The sequence below is a fragment of the Cucumis sativus genome, chromosome 5 (genome assembly GCF_000004075.3).
Source record: "Cucumis sativus cultivar 9930 chromosome 5, Cucumber_9930_V3, whole genome shotgun sequence".
Taxonomy (NCBI): domain Eukaryota; kingdom Viridiplantae; phylum Streptophyta; class Magnoliopsida; order Cucurbitales; family Cucurbitaceae; genus Cucumis; species Cucumis sativus.
Window position 1 is genome coordinate 28787403 of NC_026659.2, and position 21076 is coordinate 28808478.

General features: G+C 32.6%; 3 protein-coding genes across 3 annotated transcripts; 1 reads left to right on the forward strand and 2 right to left on the reverse strand.

Moving 5' to 3' along the window:
* Window positions 1–1797: 1797 nt before the first annotated feature.
* Window positions 1798–10463, forward strand: LOC101221458 (CSC1-like protein At3g54510). Its single transcript, XM_011657601.2, has 11 exons — window positions 1798–2327; window positions 2565–2705; window positions 3604–3667; window positions 3750–3962; window positions 4064–4258; window positions 4597–4895; window positions 5400–5679; window positions 6434–6712; window positions 7255–7488; window positions 7853–7987; window positions 8924–10463. The coding sequence occupies exons 1-11, from the start codon at window positions 2047–2049 to the stop codon at window positions 9020–9022; spliced, it is 2220 nt and encodes a 739-aa protein (XP_011655903.1). The 5' UTR covers window positions 1798–2046; the 3' UTR covers window positions 9023–10463.
* Window positions 10464–13121: 2658 nt separating this feature from the next.
* LOC116403977 (repetitive proline-rich cell wall protein 1-like) lies at window positions 13122–14636 on the reverse strand. Its single transcript, XM_031886069.1, has 2 exons — window positions 14323–14636; window positions 13122–13618 (listed from the first exon to the last, which is right to left on the reverse strand). Exons 1-2 carry the CDS (start codon window positions 14426–14428, stop codon window positions 13368–13370), a joined length of 357 nt encoding a protein of 118 aa, XP_031741929.1. The 5' UTR covers window positions 14429–14636; the 3' UTR covers window positions 13122–13367.
* A 1106-nt stretch (window positions 14637–15742) lies between these two features.
* LOC101221769 (annexin D3) lies at window positions 15743–19748 on the reverse strand. Its single transcript, XM_031886068.1, has 6 exons — window positions 19369–19748; window positions 18035–18180; window positions 17446–17673; window positions 16800–17012; window positions 16621–16710; window positions 15743–16107 (listed from the first exon to the last, which is right to left on the reverse strand). The coding sequence occupies exons 1-6, from the start codon at window positions 19550–19552 to the stop codon at window positions 15904–15906; spliced, it is 1065 nt and encodes a 354-aa protein (XP_031741928.1). The 5' UTR covers window positions 19553–19748; the 3' UTR covers window positions 15743–15903.
* Between the last annotated feature and the right edge of the window lie 1328 nt (window positions 19749–21076).

Consider the following 21076-nt stretch of genomic DNA (forward strand, 5'->3'; position numbering starts at 1 on the left):
CTAATCTTTGTTCTACTTTCTTGAAGACTCTGGAGAATGTATGAGCTTAGTTGTGAGCATGCTCTTGAACATAAATGAAAAGAAGATTCTCGGTTAGGTAAATCAAATCGCTCAAAGCATATATAAGCAAACAATTTTAGCGTTGTTCATTGAGATTGGAGAGAATTAACCATTGCTTTGAAACAGAATACAAAGTAGTGAACCTCAGGACCACTGATCTGTTGTTCGTCCGATGGCACATGAAGACGCAAGAAAAAACAAGGGCTGTCATGTACCAGATGCTCCAAACCAACCTCAGCCTCAGCCATCAGGTTTCTGTTTTCTTTCTTATATGCTCTTAGTTTCAATTTAATGGTTGGGAAGAAGCTTAGATAAATCTTTTTTCAATTCACTTACCAGGAAAAAAGAATTTTCGATGCCCACATACACAAAAGAAAGGGAACAAAAGCTTCCTTGAAGGATGGTAAGTATGGTTCTTAACCAACATGTTTTCATTCCATCCGATACTGACATGTTTTCGTTCAGTTTGTAAATAGTTACTGCCTTTTCATTGTGCAGATGCAGTCGGTTTAGCTGTTAAGTGTGTTTCATAAACTAATAGTTTTCAAAATTCTTTGCAGCATCTTTGCTTTGTGCTGTTGTTGGATTTGTGATGCTTGCATTGATGTTAGTGTAACTATATGATAAACATCAGCAACAGCAGGACTTGCACCAGATGCATAACCAACAGCCAATTATCTAGAAATTTTACTATGAAGGCATGACTGAATTATGTATCCATGTGATCCTATCACAATCTAAATAATTGCTAAATACCTTTCCTCTTCATATTGTTTTAGTTCTTCCAGGCCTCAGACAGGTCCACACATTTTTTAGTGACTTTCGCACCTATAAGTTTCATGTCAATCTAATGGAAAGCGAAAACATGTGAAATAGGGATATTTTCTCATCCATTAATGGGTTACTTGCTGCTATATTTTAGTTCTCTAACACATGCCTGCATCACCAAAGGATGTAAAGAACCAATCTAAAACAGATAGTTTTGTTAACTAATGATAGTAACCAATCAATCTTTAGATCATTGAGAAGCAGTTTAGTTTCGTTAAGACCCAAATCTTGCAGTATATGGAAAGAAAGCTAGAACAAGAATGGTGAACAGTTCACTTAAAAAAGCACAAATTTGATGATATCAAAACAAACTTTGTGAGTTTAGAGATTTAAGTGACTGCAAAGCTCATTGTTTTGCTTCAAATGGAGAAACCTTGATGAAGTCACCTACAACAACTTGTATCAAACTGCACATAAACTGAAGCACCAGCTGTTCCTTTGAGAGGATTATACTCAAACAATTTGTTTCAAGACACTCAACAATTTGTTGCCTATCACCATAGAGGAAAAACCGTCACCACTAATCAACTAGTCGAGTCATTAATCAAGCTGTTACTAACCGTCAGCGATATTATTTCAGTAAGTGACCAATACGCCTGGTACAGTTTTTGTTGGAATTAAAGAAAATGATATAAAAGTAAACATGAAAAATTATTTTAAACAACAAAACTTTTAAAAGTATTTATAAATGTTGCAAAATATCACAATTGGTGATAAACTATAATAAGCTAAGATAAACTAGTCTACCGTTATATAGATAGACTCACGCCGAGATAATAATTGACAATCACGGTCAGTAGATAAAATATAAGATTTTGTTAATGTTACAAAAAAAAAAAAAGTCACATTAATTTTTGTTTTTTGAAATTAGGATAACTGAAAACAATTTAAAATAATTTCCCTTCTAATAATTGCTTAAACTGAAATTTAATTTAAAAAAATATGATATGAAATTTGGATGATAAATAACTAATGGGAAAACAACAGAATTAACGATACTGATTGGGCTCTATACGTTTTGCCACGAAGCCTTAGCTGAGGAGCTCCTTGCATGTAATTTCCCGCCACGTATCATCGACGACGGGACGGCGGTGGTTTCTCGACGGGGATGTTTAAGGATCCTATTGTTGTAGCTTAGCTCCTTGACCTTCAAACAAAATGGATTCCGGAAGTTTGTTCGCTTCTGCGGCCATTAACATAGGTTTGGCCTTCATAGTTCTCTCTATCTTTTCCGTCCTCAAGAAGCAGCCATCAAATGCCGCTATTTATTACGCTCGCCGGCTCTCTCTCCGCCACCGCATTGCATTTGAACCTTTCACTTTCCATCGACTTCTCCCTTCCGTCGCTTGGATTCCTCGGGCTTTTCGTGTCTCCGAAGATGAAATACTCTCTTCCGGTGGCCTTGATGCCCTCGTTACCATCAGACTCTTCAAGCTCAGGTGCAATTTCTCTGCATTTTCACTTCTCATTTTGCCTCGTTTTTGCGTTATTGAATCTCGATTGGGTTTAACCATTTGCTAAAAAACTTTGCCATTGTATTTTCTTAGAAGGATTTGATCTTCACGTCCTTTGAAATTGCTCTGGTTTTATGATTTATTGGTTGCAAGTTAGTCATGATGCATTATTTATATGCGATGGGCTTCGATCAACTTAATCTGGTTTGCTTCTGGATGTAGCATTAATTTCTCTTTCGTGAGCTCTATTATTGGGTTGGTGGTACTTCTCCCCATAAATTACTTCAACCAGGATAAGCCGTCCAGGAGCTACCATTCTCTGGATTCTTTGACAATATCCAATGTCAGAGAAGGATCTGACTGGTTGGTAACGAATCTCCTCGCTTTTTCTGTTTCATTAGCAATGTCTCATTTTCTTGTAGGTTATAGGCTAATATCTACTTTAACCCTTATATTATTGTTAATTTTGTATTTTGAAGTTAATTCAGTGTCAATGGCCAATCTGATCTGATCCTAGCTCAATGTACAAGGCACCAATTAACATCCTAAATGTTGATTGTTCGATTTTTGGACCTCTGTCATTGTTGAACTAAAATAAAAGAAATTTATTTTAATGTAAATGTAAAACTTGATGCTAGAATTGTATATAATATAGAAGCCACCAATGGCTCATAATCAAGTCAATGGCTTATGTTGACCATAATTATACTAAGCAGACGGTGGAAAGATGATTAGTTCTGTTAATTGGCTTATATGTCCGGGGTTGAATACAATTAATTCCTTAGCTGTTTAGAAAATGCATCCCAGTCTCTGGCATTTCAGATGAATACTAAGATATTTGGTTCTTCTAGAGTATACAATTCTTTGAATCTACTAGGATTGTAGGAAGCTGAAACCATGTTGATGCATGTCAATCTGCCTCTGTTAACCTGGAAATACTTTTGAGTTAAGCTAGACAGAAAAAATGAAGAAATTAGTGTTCGACCAACCACACTTGCACTCAATAGTTGAGTTTAATTCGGCATATCACTTAAAAATGCTCATTTGTTACACAGCCTATCCCAATAAAGCAGATCCATGTACATAACTGAACAGCTGAAACTTGACAGAAGCAGCTATATCAGCTTAACTACTTACTGTGTTTGAGTTTATATTTGTTCTCCAGTCACATCTATATGGTTTTCTAGATCTTTAGCTCTAGTATAATGAGCACCCTGTTTCCTGCATCTATGTTCTTCATTAATTTATTCCTTTTCCTCAGGCTTTGGGTACATTTTTCATATTTATGCTTCATATCATTTTATGGAATATACCTCTTGCATAAGGTAACTACTAACCCTGAAGAAGCATTTATTTATACTAGATACGTGGGAAATATAGTTAACTGCATCCATCAATTTGTTTCAGGAGTACAAGGGGATATTGATTAGAAGAATTCAACAACTTAAGAGCATGAGACAACGGTCTGATCAGTTTACTCTTCTAGTTCGTGAAGTTCCTTTATGCATTGAACACAAGGCGCATGGGTGTAATGTTGAGCACTTTTTCTCAAAGTATCATCCATGTACTTATCATTCTTATCAAATATTATCTGATGTAAAGGAGCTTGACCATTTGTTGGTAATATTTTAAATTTCTTGAGTACTTGAGATATAGTTCTTATTTTACTCAAATGTTCTTATTAAAGAAGGATCATCTGATGCGTAGATGATTATTTGCAGAAGCAGGCAAAGTCTATCATGGGAAAGATTGAGGAAGGAAGAAAAAAGTTTGGTTTTCAGAATGATAAGAGAGAACCCTTGCTCTCATATACATCTCAGCAAAATGCATTGAAGATAGCTCTCCTTGAGGAAAAACTTCGGAAGTATCATGATATAATTCATAACTTGCAGGTCCAAACTGCAGCTAAGCAAAAGGTAATTTTACCAGATTCAGTTATTACACTTCAGTGATACTTTATAATCTAGATTCTAGTATTGGAGGTTGCTTGACTATGATCGTCATTTTTAATATAAAAGTAGAAAAAAAATTCTTGTCATTTTCTTAATCAGATGCTTTCTACTGACCAGGTGCTTTGTATTTGATATTCTCAGGGCAAAGTAGTTCCATCACATCTCTTTATGTTGAATGATAGTATTAGATGATAGTGTGATATGCGTGCTAATACCCCGTCCCTTCTGGTAACTTAAAATCTTGGGATTCTTCAGGTCCATAATACAAGTACTCTATCATTTGAATATTTCATATGCTGTAGGAGCTTCCTGTAGCCTTTGTTACATTCAAGTCCCGTTCGGGTGCTGCAATGGCTTCTCAGTCACAACACTCCTTAAATCCTCTTATGTGGATCACCGAGTTGGCTCCAGAACCAAGGGATGTGTCATGGAAGAATTTGGCAATCCCTGTTAGATTTTTGCCCCTTCGTGAATTTGGAGTTATTGTTGGGGCATTCCTTCTTACGATTTTCTTTGCATTTCCGGTCACTGCTGTTCAAGGAATAGCCAAATTTGAGAAATTAAAGAAGTGGTTTCCACCAGCCATGGCAATAAACAAGATGTAATTTTATTTTTTATAAATCCTGTTATCTTTTTTTCTTCTTCTTTTTTGCAATTGACTCCTATTGTCCATTTTCATAGTTTTTCTTTTTCCTTTGGTAAAAATGTTATGTAGTAGACAGTTTTTTCTTCTTTCATATAACCCTTGGTTTCATTTGATCGGATAATGTGTTAATTCCATTATCACCATTCCACTTACGGCCTAACAAATAAGCGTCGAAAATTGATTCTTGTAGCCAAGTAAAACTCGTGCATCTGCTGTTGAGGATTACTATTATTTAGATTTATTTCCATTCGGATCGCCATATCTTGAAATCTTGAGATCTAGTATAGTTATCTGAAAGTTTGAATGAAAGGTGCTTACCCAACAACTAGCATATCATTAAACCAATTATATTGCTTCTTGTATGTATTCTTTCTAAATCAGATTCTCCTTCTGAATCTCTGATATCCTATTTATTAGACTGCATCCATGAAGATTCTAATGTATCAATTTTTCCTTCAGACCAGGATTAAGTTCCATTGTGACGGGTTATCTTCCCAGTGCAATCCTAAATGGATTTATATATGTGGTTCCTTTTGCAATGCATGCAATGGCCAAACTAGCAGGCTGTGTTTCAAGGAGTAACGAGGAGATAAAAGCTTGTAACATGGTTTTTTATTTTCTGGTGGGAAATGTGTTCTTTTTGAGTTTGTTATCAGGATCCTTACTTGATGAAATTGAAGAATATCTTACACATCCTAAAAACTTCCCCAGTCATCTTGCAAGTGCTGTATCTGCTCAAGTATGCCTACTCTCTTGTTCATAGTTCCTGGCTGCTGCATTGCATGCATGCTTGGAAAAAATTATTTGCTTTCGATGTCTAGATGCATTCTGTTTTTAAATTTATCAGATAAAAAATCAATTTCTACCCTAGCTAGACTTTGGGGGTTGTATAAATTAAAACTCCAAACTAATAATTGTATCAATTTAAACTTTATACCTATGCTTTGATAAATGAATCAATTTACACACTCCATTAGAATTGTGTTTCAAAATCATCAATATACAAATTCACGTGTGTAAAAGTTCTTTATTTGTATGGATTAACATAATATTAGAAAGAAATGCTAGAACCAATTGGGTAGTAATGATCTTTTATTAATATGAATAGTTTTCATCAACTCATCTTCCCGTATGTTAAAAGAAATAAAAAAACTCATCTTTCCCTAGTTGTCTATACTTGTTTAGTTGTTTAAGAATTGCATGATATTTTTTTCTTATTAATTTGGTGAGATTTTGGGAGAATAATAATTTTATTGTTGAATTACGAGTTGATTTTAAATGGAATGAAGTGAAAATAGTTATTGATCACTGATGGAGGATCTAAATTGATTCACTTATGAAAGCATAGAATTTAAATTGTCTCAATTATTAGTTTAAGGTTTTAATTGATACACCCCAATGTTGAAAGGTATGAGTTGATTTTTACCCAATTTATTATTATGAATTTGCATTAACTATTTTATTGGTTGGAGGTTGGTTTCTTTGTGTTACAGGCTGATTTCTTTGTGACATATATATTGACAAGTGGCTTATCAGGATTTTCTTTAGAGATTCTTCAACCTGGTTTACTATCTTGGGATCTTCTAAAATCATGTTTATGTTGCAGTAGAAAGGAAAATGACGCTTATTTGTACTCTCTCCCACATGCTAGAATTATCCCTTTTATTTCTCTCTTCCTACTCATTGGCATGGTATATGCAGTTGTTGCACCGTTGCTGCTTCCATTTCTCATTGGCTACTTCTGCTTGGGCTATGTTGTATATGTCAATCAGGTTAATTCTGTCTCTAGTCTTATTACCCAAATGTGTTTTTCAACTTTTTCTTTTATTTCGTGTAAGTATATATCATCTATATCTTGTGGAAGGAAAAAATAAATTTTTCTTGAAACTCTGGGTTCGGTCGATTGTTCCGCCTGCACCAGTTGGCTTGACCCTTCTCAAAGTGATGCACTCCTAGCCTAAGTCAGGAATGGTTAGTCTTGTGTACTTGTGAATAGAGAATTAAGTTCATGGTGCTGGTTTTGTACATAGGTACAACCTATTCCTTTTCTTGAGCAAGAGAGTATCTTCTGAACGTTTTAGTGGACATTTCGCTGGAAACTGGTCTTTTGTCCCAATAATGGACCATTGTTTAACAATTTTAATTGTCCATTCGCGAATTGACCAAGTGGTTAAGATTTTGATCACAGTCGTCAGTCAATCTTCCCTTCATAAAATAACATCAAGGTTAAATAAGATCAATCATCTGACTTCAAAATGACTTGTTTTTATGAGGGAAGCTTCTAAATGACTTATTGTAAGCTTATTTCTTGCAGGTTAAAGACGTTTATGCAACCACTTATGACACATTTGGACTATATTGGCCACACATTCATCACTATATAATCATAGGGATCCTTCTAATGCAAGTTACCATGATTGGCCTTTTTGGACTGAAGTCCAAGCCAGCAGCTTCCATTTTCACAATTCCACTACTTCTGATAACTTTATACTTCAATGAGCATTGTAAGAGTCGATTTCTTCCTACATTTCACTGCTATCCAATACAGGTAACTACTACCCGTGTGCTTTTAAATTTTTATTCAAAGTAGAACAGAGATATCAATGGTTGCCACTCTGAATCACGCACCTACAGTATTGAATATTTTACTAGCTTCATATGGAAAAATTTGACAAAAGAACTTTGACGGGTGTTTATATGAACTCAGCTCAACCAATGTATGTCTAAGTTGATTGAGTATTTTGAGTCTTAAAAGCTGAAACTTTTTTTTGTCTAATGCTGCATTTGTGCTCAAAGAAATGAAGGCCTAAGAAGTTAAGGAATGAATGATCGGTAGAATATGTCTCATAGTAGCTGTATTATTTGAAAGATAAAATCATTTGAATAAAAACGGGGTAAAATGCTTTGAGCAGGAGGCTATGGAAAATGATGAACTTGACGAAAAGAGTGACGAATTGGAAGTTAACTATGAAACAGCAGCCGATGCTTATTGCCTGCCCTGCCTGCAACCTCTGGACTTCTTACTGTCAACCTCCACACTGCCACGGGTAAATTCAACATGATTACAAGATTTACCAACTTTGGTAGACTCCCTCATAGAATGTAATTTAGAATAATTTTTGTGGGAAACCAGATCTGAGTTTGGTTCCGTTTATGAACAAGAGCATGTGACATCGGCATCTAATAAAGTTGGATCTTTAGTCGGTTCATAGCAAAGTACTGAATCTATTGATTACAATTGTATTTCCCATCTATTTTTTGTTATACAGTTTCATGTTGAGTTTGAACATTGAACGAGTAATAATTGAATGGATACGTCCATTAGGTGGTCATCTTTTGACCCTCTCTTAGATGATTTGTATTAGTTGCTTGCTTCTTGAGTCCTAAATAAAGATATCGTTGTGATTCATAATCATCCTATTAATATGTGTACTGTTTTCTAAACAAAACTTTCCAAATGGTTTCCTGGATTTAAAATGATGGAAACTTTAAAGTGTTGTGAGTTTCTCGTGACATTATATCCAACAGTACAGAAACTTCTATGGCCAAATTCCTCATTCATATTTTGTGAAGACCTACCCATACGTTAGCCAAAGAAGGAATTTCTCATGTTCCACCAGAAACTTGTTGTCATGCATTCCTCCTTTGTCAGTAATATTTTTGTTTAGTTTATTTTTTCTCTATTGATGTAGCCTAAGTAGCTTCAAGGAATAAAACTCCAACAAATGAATCATATGAATCTTTTAATAAAATGGGATTAACTTTAAATGTTACTCAATTACCCAATTAACTCATATTCTTCTTACATCATCTATTGTTGGCTTCATGTCTGAGGTTTCTGGTTTATTTGTATGCATTTAACGAACTAAGATAAAAAAAGATAAGTGAACTTGTTCTTTGATTTTTCTTTCGGTTTTGGGAATTCGTGGCTATGGTCTAATCGCTAATACCCTTTCTTGTTAACTGGCTGGATTTGGGAACAGATGAGAAGGCTTTTAGTTATTGGTGGCATATATTCTTTATTAACCTCACCAAAGTCGCAGTTCGAAAGGAAAATAAACAAGGTTGAACATTCTTCCTAAGCAGTATATCTAAGTTCATGTTAATATGAATGCATAATTATTAGGATCATAATGTTTGTACTGTATCAAAATTTTCTCATTGATTGTTATAGACTCATTAATTTAACTAAAATTGTCTCCTTTGAAAGTTATAACATGTTTGGATTACTATTTTTGACAAGTTACTTTCTCTTAGTTTCTTTTTAGTTTGTTGTCATTGATAGCTTGTTTTGCTTTAGCTTTTCTTTACTTTTTTGTAATATATAAAATCATTTATTCAGTTATTTTAAGTCTATAATGATCATTACTTTCGCAAGACAAAAAAAAAAAAAAGTGCTTCTACAATTGGCTCCCAAATTGTGATTAAATTCCAGTTACAAGGGGCAAGTAAAAGCTGTCATAAGCAAGTGTAAATTGGAGATGCGCAGGATCTGTAGTGAAGGTAATGTGAATATATTTTGGACCAAAATACACACTGGACTCAACATAGTTTGTTCTATTCCTACATTGCATGATCAACCACGTCACCTTGAACATAACAGTAGTACATTGCATGAGTAGTATAGAGAGCTCACTCTCTCTTTTATTTTCCCCCTAAACAAATTATTGTTTTCTTCATAGATCTTCTTGACTCTCAGCTTGAAGCCTTCTGATCATTTATAAACTTCTAAAATGAAACTACGATAAAGCTTAAGGTTACTACATGTGTTTTTATTCCATTGCATTATAAGATTGAGCATACTTTCAAGGATGGCTGGGGAGCACTGGTGGACGATATGGTTTAGGAAATGGCTTCTTGATGATTGGTTGACGAGGAATTGTCTTGAAAATGGGCTTCTTGTAGAATGGTATGTGGTCGGGAAGAAACTTGAATTTCTCTTCTTTGGCTTCTTCTCCATTTTTGGTGATACCAGCTCCTGCATAATGAAAATATGGAAATGCTCTTACATACTGTTTCCTTACCTCTTGTATTAGAATTTTATGTACAAATTAACAGGTGTAGTATGACAGAACAAAACTGCGATGTCCTTCAAAAGAGGTCGTGCAAAACAAGCGTAACTTAACTCCCACATGTTGAAAATGACCCAAAAAGGAAGAAAAGGAACGAGTGAAGATACCTTGAGCAGGCAGAAAGGCATCTTCATTTTCTTCTGCTGCATAACAGAAGTTGAGAAGCAAAAACAAGGAGAGAAAGATGGCCATACAAATGGAAATAGTAGTCTTCATTCCAAAAGTAGAGAGGTAAAAGATGGGAGAGCCAAATTCTGAATTGGAAGTGCTTATTGGTTCAGAAGGCTTATTGTCCCATTTTATAGTGTGGCTATGAATGGACACAAAGTGTTTACTTTGATAGCTACTTTGGAGGGTGTGAATTTGAGTGCTAGACAGGTAGCTAAAATTATTCATGATTTTTTAACCTCTCAAAGGCCTTTAAATTAAAGGTTTGTTTAAGAGTTGGTAATCTCACCTGCTTATTCTGCTTAGGATTTATTATCATTTAATCCAATTTCCTGCTGCCACCTATATCTTTTCTAACGCTAATTACTAACCTCTTTTTTTCATTGTCATCATAGTCCACTTTTTTATTTGAGATAGTTGCAAATTTAGCAATTAAATTCAAATTAATTAAGTATATAACACAATTTTAAAAAAATTTGCAAATATAGCAAAATTTGTCAAATTCTATCAATGATATAAGTCTATCACTAATAGACTATGTTGCAAATATTGCTCTATCACTTATATATCATATGAAGTCTATCAACGATACAAGTCTATCATTGATAGTTTTGCTGTATTTGCAATTTTTTAAAAATATTGTTATATCTTTAATTATTATTGTTAAAATAGTCTTCCATTGCAATTTCCCTTTTTATTTTTAGATTTTAAAGAACTATTTGTCACTTTGTTATATATTTTTTTTTATTACGATTTTAATTTTTAGTTACAAATTTTAAAAATTTATTCCCATTGGGTTTCTTTTCATAAAAATCATTATGATTCCTTAATCAATTTTAATAAATAAAAAAAAGTGATATTTTTTTTTATTTTTTATAAATATTTATAAATCATAATAGAATTTCATCTACCAATTTGAATACCAACAATATTTATGGGTTTCTATATTCTGTTGATATAATATAAAATGCTTGTTTCTTTTTATCATGTTTTGGCTTTGAATATAAACTCTCATTATTTTTTTAGAATGGAATATAAACTTTGAATTGGGACTCATTTTTATGAAAAGTAATAAATGAAGATAGTATTTAACGGGGTTTACATAACCACATTATTTCAACATTTATTTTATTGCAAAAATTCTGCTAGCATACACTGCCTAACCTACCATATAATATTTATTTATTTAATGCCCTACTTCACCACAATATTCTTAAAAAATAGACTGTTATGAAAAAATAATAAATGAATATGGTTGTATTTAGTGCAATTTTATGTTTTTTTCTTCTTCTCGAATACCTAATAAAATAATAATTCATAGCACCGTACTTATTTACTTTTATTAAAGAAAAAATTCAAACCCACGTGACTTTGGATTTTGAATTTTTGTCGAAGAATTGAAAAAAAAGAATATATGCTTTTGGTGAAAATATAAATCACATGCATGTGATAATAATACAAACTAAAATAATCTATACTTCAAACACACGAACTATTATAATTCAATTATAATTACTCGTGACTATTATGACTCATTTTTTTGTTCTAAACCATTTCTAAAAAAGTGTTTCATGTTTGTAGGCTCTAAAGTTGATAAAGATCAATTTATTTACAAAAGTATCACATTGTTTTTTTTACTCGAATGTCGTTAGGCATATTTACTTAATTATCATTAAATTAAAACCCTTTAATATTTCATCAATTTTCAACATTTATATAAATATTTATATCTAATGTATAAAAAGTATATTAAGTGTATATAAGGTATATATCAAATGTATCACTTATATCGAACTTGTATCGAACTTATTCTTTTGTCATATTTACAAATGAAAAAAGTGCATAACAAACTCGTAAATTCTTAAACTCAAATGGAAACTCAACTATAATTTTTCTTTTACAAGGAAAGAAAAAAAAAACACTTTTTTAGATGACTTGAAATGAATGTATTTAAGATGGATGCTTCACCAGCTTTGTTTGCTTTGAATTCATATTAGCATTAATTAATTAATCAAGTCTAGTTTCCCAATGCCAACATATGCTAAACAACTAATACATACCATTATTCATTAACATTTTTTTTCATTATTACGGGACAATGAAACTTCCTATCTTGTTGGATTAATCACAATATTAAATTTATCACACTTCTCCCTCTCTTTTGGAATTATTGAATCAAAATTAATCATTAACCTATGATATCAAATTTGCTTCATCTTTTCGACTGAAACTTTTGAATCAATGGGAGATTCTAAATAGTATCAACTAATGTTGGAGATGTTACGTTCATCATTGCATAAGTTCATAAGTTGACAAGCAGAAGGACAGCAAAGAACCAGTCTTCATTAAGTATTAATTATTCCAAAAGAGTTTATTGTGATGAGTTTGGTTTATGTGTGTATCCTCATTATATATATATATATAGCTTTCATCCATAACAAAGAGCCATTTTGAATGGCATCTAACTTTTGGATGTTGAGTGTTAGTTTAATGCTCTTAAAAAGTTTGTGGGTTTTGGATCAACTTTTATTTAATTCTTTTATGGGTTAATTAATTGTTTAAAAGTGTTCTGTTTAGAGAGGGAGGGGGAGATTAATTATATTAATTAGCAGTCTTTTTCTTTTCTTTTTTAGTTTAACATGAGTCATTATTGTTATTTCATTTTGATTTTCAATTCTCCATAATAGGACCTTAACCATTTTGTTCTTTTCCAATTATATTTCTATAAGGACAATTTTGAACCCATAGTCAATCAATCTTCTTCTTGGAGTTTAGCAAAATACACAAAAAAAAAACCCGATCGAATTGACATCAATCTGTCCATTGTTATTCCATCTTTGTAGTTTCAATTGTCCAATTTTAGTTCAACCATAACATCACTCAACATAAACTTATATTTTTCTTGATTTTTGGTTTATTTTATCATGTCCATATTCACTCATGGCATCCAAACCAACAAAAGCACTTCATAGATGAAACTTACAATGGACAGTTTAAACAGAAACAACACAGATACAATACAAAGCTTTATTTGAAAACAACTTCATCTAATAATACACTCAACACAAAGTACAGTAATAATAGAATAACTGACGGCTTCTTTTTTTATTTTTTAATTTTTAAATATAATTAAACTCACTTCATAATTATGTCAAAGACAAGGTAAAGTGGAAGAAGAAGGGATTTTTCAAGGATGGGTGTGGAAGACTGGTGGGTGATCAATTGGCTTCTTGAAGAATGGATGAACTGGAAGTGGCTTCTTCTCGAATACAATTGGCTTTTTGTGGAATGGGTGAACTGGGATGGGCTTCTTGAGAAATGGATGTTTGTATGGAATTGGCTTTAGAAATGGTTTCTTGTAGTATGGTTTGTGGTGAAGAAGAAACTTGAATTTCTCATCTTCCTCTTCTCCATTCTTAGCTGTTACACCAGCTGCACCTGTACAAACAAAATGCTTTACATTACACTATAACTTTGCTATGAGAACAAACTCAAAAAGTTCTAATTATTTATTTGACTTTGTCACAATTTTACATAATATCATAAATGATTATTAATAACACATTGTTTAGAATATAATTACCATTTTAATAAGAATTATAATATTTTGTGTTTAGGGTGCAGACTATTTTAATCAAAGTAAGAGATAGTAAATACTAAAACAAAGTTGTAGATTGCAATAGTTGAAAACATCAACTATTATAATTGAAGCTTCAAACACATAGTGAGTTATAATTTCAAAAGAAATAGCGATTTAAGTATGTGACTTCCATAAAATGTTACTTTTTTTTAAGTTTATATTAATAGTCAAGATCTTACCCTCATAAACCCATAGATGAAATTAGAACACATTCTCTAACCATCCTCTTAATGAGAATCTAAATATTGCATTGCATGAGGTGATCTTGTCTATATATATATATATTAGCACGAGGCAAATGATCATAAAACCTTAATATATGATATATGGTCAACCAAAACATATTTCAACTAATTTAGTTATTTGAGTTCCAAATCTCTCCTTAGTGCTGGAATATCTAAGCACCCATGCAAAGGACATATATATATATATAAGATGTGTGCAGAGAACCATTTTTCATTAAAGAACCTGAAAATGCCAAAAAATAATAATAATAAATTACCTTTTCCAGACTGAAATTCAGTAACACTTTCTTCTGCTGCATAGCAGAAGTTTACAAGCAAAAGAAAAGACAGCAAAATGCCTAGAAAAATGCAAGCAGTTTTCATTGCAAAGCAGAGAGGTGAAAGCCACAACCAAAGTTTGCTTCAAACTAAATTTAGTTTGGTTGAGAAGGCCGCTTTAGGCTTTGTGATGAGTTTGTTTTGCAAAACCTTATTTTATATACATGTTTATGAGTGAGGATATATTTTGATTTTTGAGAGGCTAACTACTTTTGAAGCTGTGTTAATGCTCCTCAAATTCTTGTTGTTAAAAGTTGTTTGGTTTAAGAGGGTGAGTTGAGTTTACTTACTTGTCTCAGCCTCCTTTTCTGTTTAGGTCTTATTTATTATTTGCTTTTATTTCCAACCACCCCTTTTTCTAAATCACATACAACCACTTGATTGTGTTCTTTCATTCTCTTTTTCTAATACTAAATTGTTGAATTAAAAAAAACTTCGAGTTTTGAACTACAAATATAGTACTTTATATCTTTGGATTTTTTAAAATTCAAGAATCTTTCTAAACACAAAATTGAAAAAATTTAAAGTTTAGTTGGACATAAAATTCAATTCTATGTCTAATAAATCAACTAACTTACAAACAAAATCTTAAAGAGTCGTAATAGGCACAAAAGTAAAAGCTTCAGAAGTTATTATACAGTCGTAAAAATTCAATAAATAAATAGACAAAGGTCTGAAAGGTTCATTACAAAGGATTTGAGCTCAGGATGAATTCATGATCTTATCTGTCCTAGTGAAGCTCTCTATTGGGTTTAGGCAAGCAACATAAAACAATATTCTTCATACAACAATCTTATTCATGAGATTATTCCTACTCATACAAATACGTTCGATAGCAAATCTGTTCTCAGAGACGCAAAAAAAGTTCAAAGATGTTGCAGATAGGTTAGCTTTGTTGGGTGATGATCGAAGCTAATTGTTCTGCTTGTTGGCTATCAATTTTCGTCACTGGATCTCCAAGCTTGTTGATGATAGATATAAATTGTAAAGCCTTTTACTTCTTGCTAAGTCTCTTGTATTTCAATTAAGTAAAGAAAAGACATATATTTTTTCTGAATTACAAGAATGATTTTATTTAACTCAAAAGCATTCTTCTTGGTTCTCAAGACATTTCATGTACTAATTTTATCGACCTTCATGATTTAATCTTTCATCATTTATAGGCAATTTGGTCGGAAAGGAAAGACTTGATTTCTCTGTTGGTGATTTGAAATATTGTTAGAATTTATTCTTAGGCATACATGTTAGCAGTGTGGCACTATTTTAACGGTAATAGGTGCCTAAGCATAAAAAAATAAACAAATAAAACATTACCATGATACAATGTGTTCCTTTTTTATTATTTATTGAAGAGAGGGATAAAAAATCAATCTTCCAAACTTATATATATATATATATATATACACATAGATGAACAAGATTATTTATTAAAAGGCCTACAATCAATACCAAAAACCAAACATGGAATTTGCAGTGAGAAAGAGAAAGGTAAGAAGAAGCAAAAAAGAAGAGGGCAAGAATCAAACATTAGCTCCAAGCAAGATCATCAACATGTCCTTGTAGTCTCCAGATGTGTCGCCGATAACATCGTCGTCAAGCTTGCCTTTGAACATGTTGGAATACGCTTCTCTAATTTTCATTGTGTCTATCTCAGCTCGACTTACAATGGCTCTGGTTAGAGAATCTTCGTCTGTTCCAAGTCCAACAATGGCCTTGTTGATTACCTGGACCAATATTTCACAATGGTAACACCCCATGTAAGGTGATAGAACAAATATTACCCTCTTATTTTGAATTCAACCAATATTCTTTCCGAGTTCTCCTCAATGATCTTAGAGTGATTTATGTGTTGTGTTATCAAAATATACAAGCTCTTGACGAAAACCAAAATGGAATAAACTTGAAAGTTCAAAACTAAAATAATCTTTTCCTCTATTTTATTCAATTGGGAATGTCTTTTTCTTACTCATTTGTATTTTGTTTCATACATCAAGAAGATTGTTTCTTGTCCAAATAATAACAACAACAAAACAACCTTAAAGTTCAAAAAACCAATAATAAACATTTTGAATTGACGGGTTTATCCTAACGAAGTATTTCAACTTCCAATCAAATGAAGAGAGAAAATGAGTTCAAGAAACATATATTTTTTCCTTTCTTTTCTTCTGTTACTCCGATTAAAAATACAAAATGAGGGGAAAAGCAGACCTACAAACTAGAAGGAAAGAATATCTCACCTTAGCGAAGTGTTTTTCGGGAGTGTCAATGCACAAAATTGCCATTTTGAAGAGCGATTCTAAATCACTAGTTCCACATTTCACAATGTCCTGTAAATGAAATGCATAACTCAACTTCCAAGAGGGAAAATGGAAAGACAGAAAAAAAAATACAGATCATTTATTATTGAAGGCTGAACCTGGTCAATAGAGTTTCCATACTTTTGCCTATAGCATGCAAACGTTGCTCTAAGCTGAAAGAAATTCCTTGTGCTGAGTATCCAAATGACGCCGCTGCGGTTTAATTGCTTCGCTTTGATAGCATCATGTAATAAATTAGCTTCTGAATCAGCAACGATACTGTCCACCACTTCTTTATCATGCCTGAAGGAACTCACCACACCAACTAAAAGCTACACAATATCCAAACGAAAGATTTTTCATGATTGCAATCTCAGCCGTAGTATGCAATGGCATTTGACAATAAGAAAACAAGTCAAGATATCAAGTTATTCAAAGAGATACAAAATGTACCGAACATTTTATGGACCAAAATGGCAAGCTTGACCAAAAAAAAAGGCTTCGAAAGAACAATGTTCTAAAGAATGAAACACTTTCTTCCATGCAACGTATCTAATACCAGTTTGGACGCAACGAGCATCAATGAAGATAAAACTTTAGTCTCATTTTGTGGGGATTTCATTTATAGTCTGCAGCTTCTAGAAATCAAAGATAAATTTTGAGCAAACCTGCTTAATACTTTAAAGATGAATTACTAATTAAAAACAAAACTTTTTTGGTATTTCATCTAGAGTGACTAGTTTAGAAACTTTTTTGCCCTTTTACCTGACTAAAAGGCATCGAGATGGTAGAGAAAATGTCTTCTTCAAGTGAGCAATCGAAGAGAGAACAGTAGGCCTGTCTTACAGCCATCAGATGGTGAGGAGATGTGGCACAGGCTATCTCCACTAATACTTGAAGCTCACGGACCCCTTTCTTATATGACCTCAAAGCTTCATTTGCCAATCTTGCATCCCTCTCTGCAGGATCATATGCCCACAAAATTGCGGCTTTCTACTCATAAAAAAAAGAAAAGCTTAAATTAGATATGGATTTGGGAGAAGAAGAAGAAGAAAAAGAAGATACTTCTGGAAATTAAGTGGCTTTTGCTCAATTCCAGCTCTAAGAGCAACTCCTTGAACATCCAAAAGCATGAGAGGCGAGAGCAGAAGGGAAAGAAAGTTAAAATAAACAAAATACAAATTATTTGGCTGCAAAGTTGGAACATGGACTATTGTGTGCGTTGAGCTTTAAAAAACACTGGATAAGTGTTTCTTATATAGAATGGTTGAGTGGCTATGAATGTGAAGTGTGAACGACAAATGGGAATATATTTCTTCGCAAACGTAAAGAGAGTTACTAGTAATAAGCATACTCTAAAATCACCGGAGAGTTCAGCGTGGATGCGATCAATCAGCGACTCGTTGTATAGCTCGAGATAAGTCTCTCTAATTGCTTTCCTTTGAGCTGCATTTCTTTGTCCTAATATCCTTATCAATGCCTTCTCATCCGTTCCCCATCCTAACTCATTATGGGAAATAGTATTAGAAATAGAAAACACAAATAACAGCCATGTATCAAGAAGAACAGAAAGAAACGTGAAATTTTGATACCTACGATGTCAGTGATCAATTGGGTGAAAAGTACAAAATAATAATAAAAGAAATGGCAGGAAATTTAGAACCAAATATCTCTATTTCATCACGAAGCAAACTATAAAGAAACTAGAATACTTAAAAAGTAAACAACAAGGGCTCAGACGTAATAAAAAAATGAAGATGAGTATCAGCTATTATATCAATTTTGAGCAATAGGTCTACTAGAAAAAGAGGAACACTAAATGAGAGATTTTAACATTGTTAAATTTTGATTACGGCACAGAGTTACACAACATGAGAAATACAAATTATCCTAACTAGCAAATCACTCTTTGGGGGGGAAAACACCATAAATAACAAAAAGAAAGAAGGAAAAGCATGAAGATTTGGCAGGGTCTAATTTGAGTAGCAGGTGTGGATGTCTAAAAATTTGAACCTTTGAGAAGAATTACATGCCAATGATTGCTAAAAGTTAGCTGCCTAATTTCGATTATTACAAAAAAAAAAAAGAGAAATCATGTATGCTAAAGAACCAAGAAAGCAAATCACATTGCTTGTAAAAATTAAACTTCCATTTGCCATTAATTTGTTCAATTTGACTTTCTAATCAACCCATTTTTTAACTTTTTTTTTTAGTTTTAATTAATTTCGAAAATTAAAATATAGATAAAGAGAGAGAAAGTAAGGGAGCTTTTTGAATATCTTCAACTTTATAAATTAACGCAAACTGCCAAAATAGTTTTCTTTTAAAAAAAGTAGTAAATTATATAAAACAGAGAAAAACAGATTTTGAAGGAAAAAAATGCAAATACAACAATCCATACGACTACAGAAAAAATAAATCAATCAAAAAAAGATGAGAAAAAGAAAACTGCAGCCAAAGAGTTCAACATTAGCTAGCTCGAAACCAAAAAAACTGAACTGACGATAACTTCAATTCAAACAAAATCCACGCATTACATTGAACTAATTACAGCACACAAAAAAATTCAATCAGAGAAACAAAAACATACAGAGTCCAACAGATAAGTCAATGAAATATGGAGAAGTTAGAGAAATAGATAACTAAAAATGAAAATGTGAAAGAAGAGTTAGTTTCATGGAAAGCAACCATCAAAAGCTTTCTTGAGCCTATCACAGTCCTGGGCGGGAGAAGGAACGGTCTCCGGCACTCTCAGAGTTCCCATATTTTCCGTCCGAAACCGTTGTTCCTCCGACGAAAAGGAATGAGCTGAATCCGATTTGGAGGATTTGGATTTCCTCCAGGATAAGGATTTGAAGGAGAAACTGCTCATTTTGAGAGGTTTTTTTGTAATGTAATGTAACGTAACAATGGTTGATGATCCAAAAATAGGAACTTCTCTCTGTTGTCCGTTTTGTTTTTCCCTCCCTCAAACTTCGATACAATACAACAACGCAATATAGCTTAGTTTGTTTTCGCCTTTTTTTCTCTGACCAAAATACCCTTTCTCTCCTTCTCTTTTCACCTCCATTTCCCGGTTGATTAATTTCTGAATTTCTTCCATTTTAGTTCTCAAACACTTTAAATAAATCTTTACTTTTTTTTTCCAAAAGTAATTTTTTTTTTAATAGGCATTTGATTAAACAATAATATAAATAACAAATATTATTTCAACAACAAATTAATAATAAATAAAGAGATACTAAAATATATAATTTTGCAGCTTGAGCCCTGGATGTGTTGGAAATTACACAAAGGTACGGTGGGTGCAAATTTAGTTTTCGAAGAGTTTGTGTACTGAATTGCAAAGAAAGAAAGAGATGGGATGGCCACGTTTTCCTCAAGGCGTTAAAGTGTTGGGTCCCCAACTCTCGACAACAAAAATCAACGACGAAGACGTTTGTGCTTAGACGTTATCATTAACGGCTAGCGGGAAAGCCAGCTGTGTATAATTGATTAATTAGTGTAATATGTAATTTACGCTTTTAACCCCAGTTTTGCGACCCCTAAACACTGTTTTACTATTCAAACATTTTTCAGTGTTTCGATAATTCCATCCACTCATTGCTATCATTGTGGAGTTGGTTTGAGTATATATTACTAATTTTGAAAAAATTTCCATTGTAATCTTTGAGTTTTCATACAAGGGCAGAATTCGTCACATTAAAGATTTGAAGGTTGGATCTTGGTATCACTAAAGATTCTACATTGATCATCCTCTTAAAAGGATGAAGATATCATGTCTGCATGCAGAAGCTGTACTCATCAACTTGATATGTCTTTGTGAATATGCCACAAACTTCTTTGTTTTAATCTTTGGCTCTTAATATAATTTATAGTAATTTATTGGTGTAGTTGTTTGTTCTATATGTATATATATGAGCTGAGCTTCAAATTATAAGAAATTATCAACCTATTTTTTAAGAAAAACTATTCGTTTCATAACATTTGATAGCAGCAATTTGTTATGTTATTGAATTTTAGCATATAGCTGATAATTATTGATCATAATATTTACTTGTTTTCTACACATTTTATATATGTTGAAACTACATTTCATTATTTGTGTGGTTGTTGGTTGTGATGAAATTAAATTTTTCTTATTGGGACATCTGTATGTCTTTTGGCTTTTAGTGAACATCTTTTCAAAGTTTGGTTGTTCTCTATAAGCAAATACATGTTCTCTGGCTTTTAATTCAAAAAATTTAATAACATTTGTAGACATAATTGGGAGGCAATGTTGATGAAGAAAAGGCATAATTAAACACGAGCAGTTTCATTCATGTTACTTGTCATAGGACCCTAGCTAACTTGTTTGTCTACGATATTTTTAATTTAGTACAATAGATGTCAATCA